Genomic DNA, 1,357 nt, shown 5'->3' with positions numbered 1-1,357 from the left:
ATTTCCACATTCTGTGGGATCACCTTTCTTTGGAATGGGCACAAATATGGATCTCTTCCAGTCAGTTGGCCAGGTAGCTGTCTTCCAAATCTCCTGGCATAACTGAGTGAGTGCCTGCAATGGGGCATCTGTTTGTTGAAATATCTCAATCATTACTCTAGATAGAAGCTATTCTTGATTTGATGATACCTGCATTGTTATCAAATAACAATGTGCAGGTCATCTTTGCTGTATCATTTCCCCCCATTTCCCAGTCATTCCCAATCTCCAATTCCTAAACAAGATCCGCTAGACTGTAAAGTCTCTCAGGCCAGGGAAGGTGTTGCCTCCCCAGTGCACACTGTGAGTCCTGAGTCTATTACTGAAGGAAACCACTTACCTTGAGCTTAGCTATCTGTCCGACAACAGAGCCCACAGCTCCTGCTGCTGCATTAACCATTACCGTTTCTCCACCCTTCACACCACAGATGTCCAGCAGGCCAAAGTAAGCAGTAAGGCTGAGGGAAAAAATGGGGTATGTGGGTATATTTGTTTCTTTCCCCGATAATTCATTTATGTACACCCTAAAGGCTTTCGTGGGATTCCTGGCATGGTGCAAAGAGTTAACATGCTTTGCTGCCAACAAAAAGGTTGGTAGTTAACAGTCCTCCCAGAGGTGTCTTGGAAGCAAGCCCTGGTGATCTACTTCCAAAAAATCAGCATTAAAAACCCTATGGAGCCCAGTTTCACTCTGATACTCATGGGGTCACTATGAGTTGGAACTGGTTCAACAGCAACTGATTTTTGGTTGGAAGGCCTTCTTAGCAGCCCAGTGCCAAGAGTCCAGGTAAAAGACAGAAAATATAGAAAATGAGTATCACCATCTACTACTGGACCACCTCCTCCTTCCACACCCAAAACAGCTAAAGAAGGTAGAAGTAGGGAGGGGATGAAGAGTTGGCTGGAGTGGAGTTGCCACCTATCCATCCATAGGTCAGGTCACAGAGGAGAAAGAAGATAGATTTCCCTTAAATTGGAGGATCCATGAATAAAGGGTCTGTGCCTCATTCCCAGTTCAGCCCTAGGGAGATGTGAGCTACATGGGAAAAGGCTCGTCATGTTGCCATAGCTCTCCAGAACATATAATGGTATGCTCTATCTAAGCATGGAAGGATCAGAGAAAGCACTTAGAGTTCTCCATGTGGTAATGAAGAACTTCTGCAAGTTCCCCTTATCACTCCAAGTGCAACATCAAAGTTAACTAGCAAGGAAAGAACTATTGGGCCTGTAAGCATACAGCATGGAAAATACTGATGGGTACTGGGTGAAGACATACTATACCTCAGTGGACTGCCAACTTGGAAGGGGATGTGACTGA

General features: G+C 45.1%; 1 protein-coding gene across 1 annotated transcript in view; it reads right to left on the bottom strand.

Annotated features, from left to right (window-relative positions):
• The window catches only part of PTGR1 (prostaglandin reductase 1), a 29,895-nt gene that overhangs the window by 13,593 nt on the left and 14,945 nt on the right, over positions 1 to 1,357 (bottom strand). Inside the window, exon 5 of the mRNA XM_007936717.2 lies at positions 380 to 497. Within this exon, the coding sequence (XP_007934908.1) occupies positions 380 to 497 (118 nt within the window). The remainder of the gene's footprint in view (positions 1 to 379; positions 498 to 1,357) is intronic.

Source organism: Orycteropus afer, unplaced genomic scaffold (assembly GCF_000298275.1).
Source record: "Orycteropus afer afer isolate SDZICR_OR568_19922 unplaced genomic scaffold, OryAfe1.0 scaffold00037, whole genome shotgun sequence".
Classification (NCBI taxonomy): domain Eukaryota; kingdom Metazoa; phylum Chordata; class Mammalia; order Tubulidentata; family Orycteropodidae; genus Orycteropus; species Orycteropus afer.
This window is presented reverse-complemented; position numbering and strand designations above follow the sequence as displayed.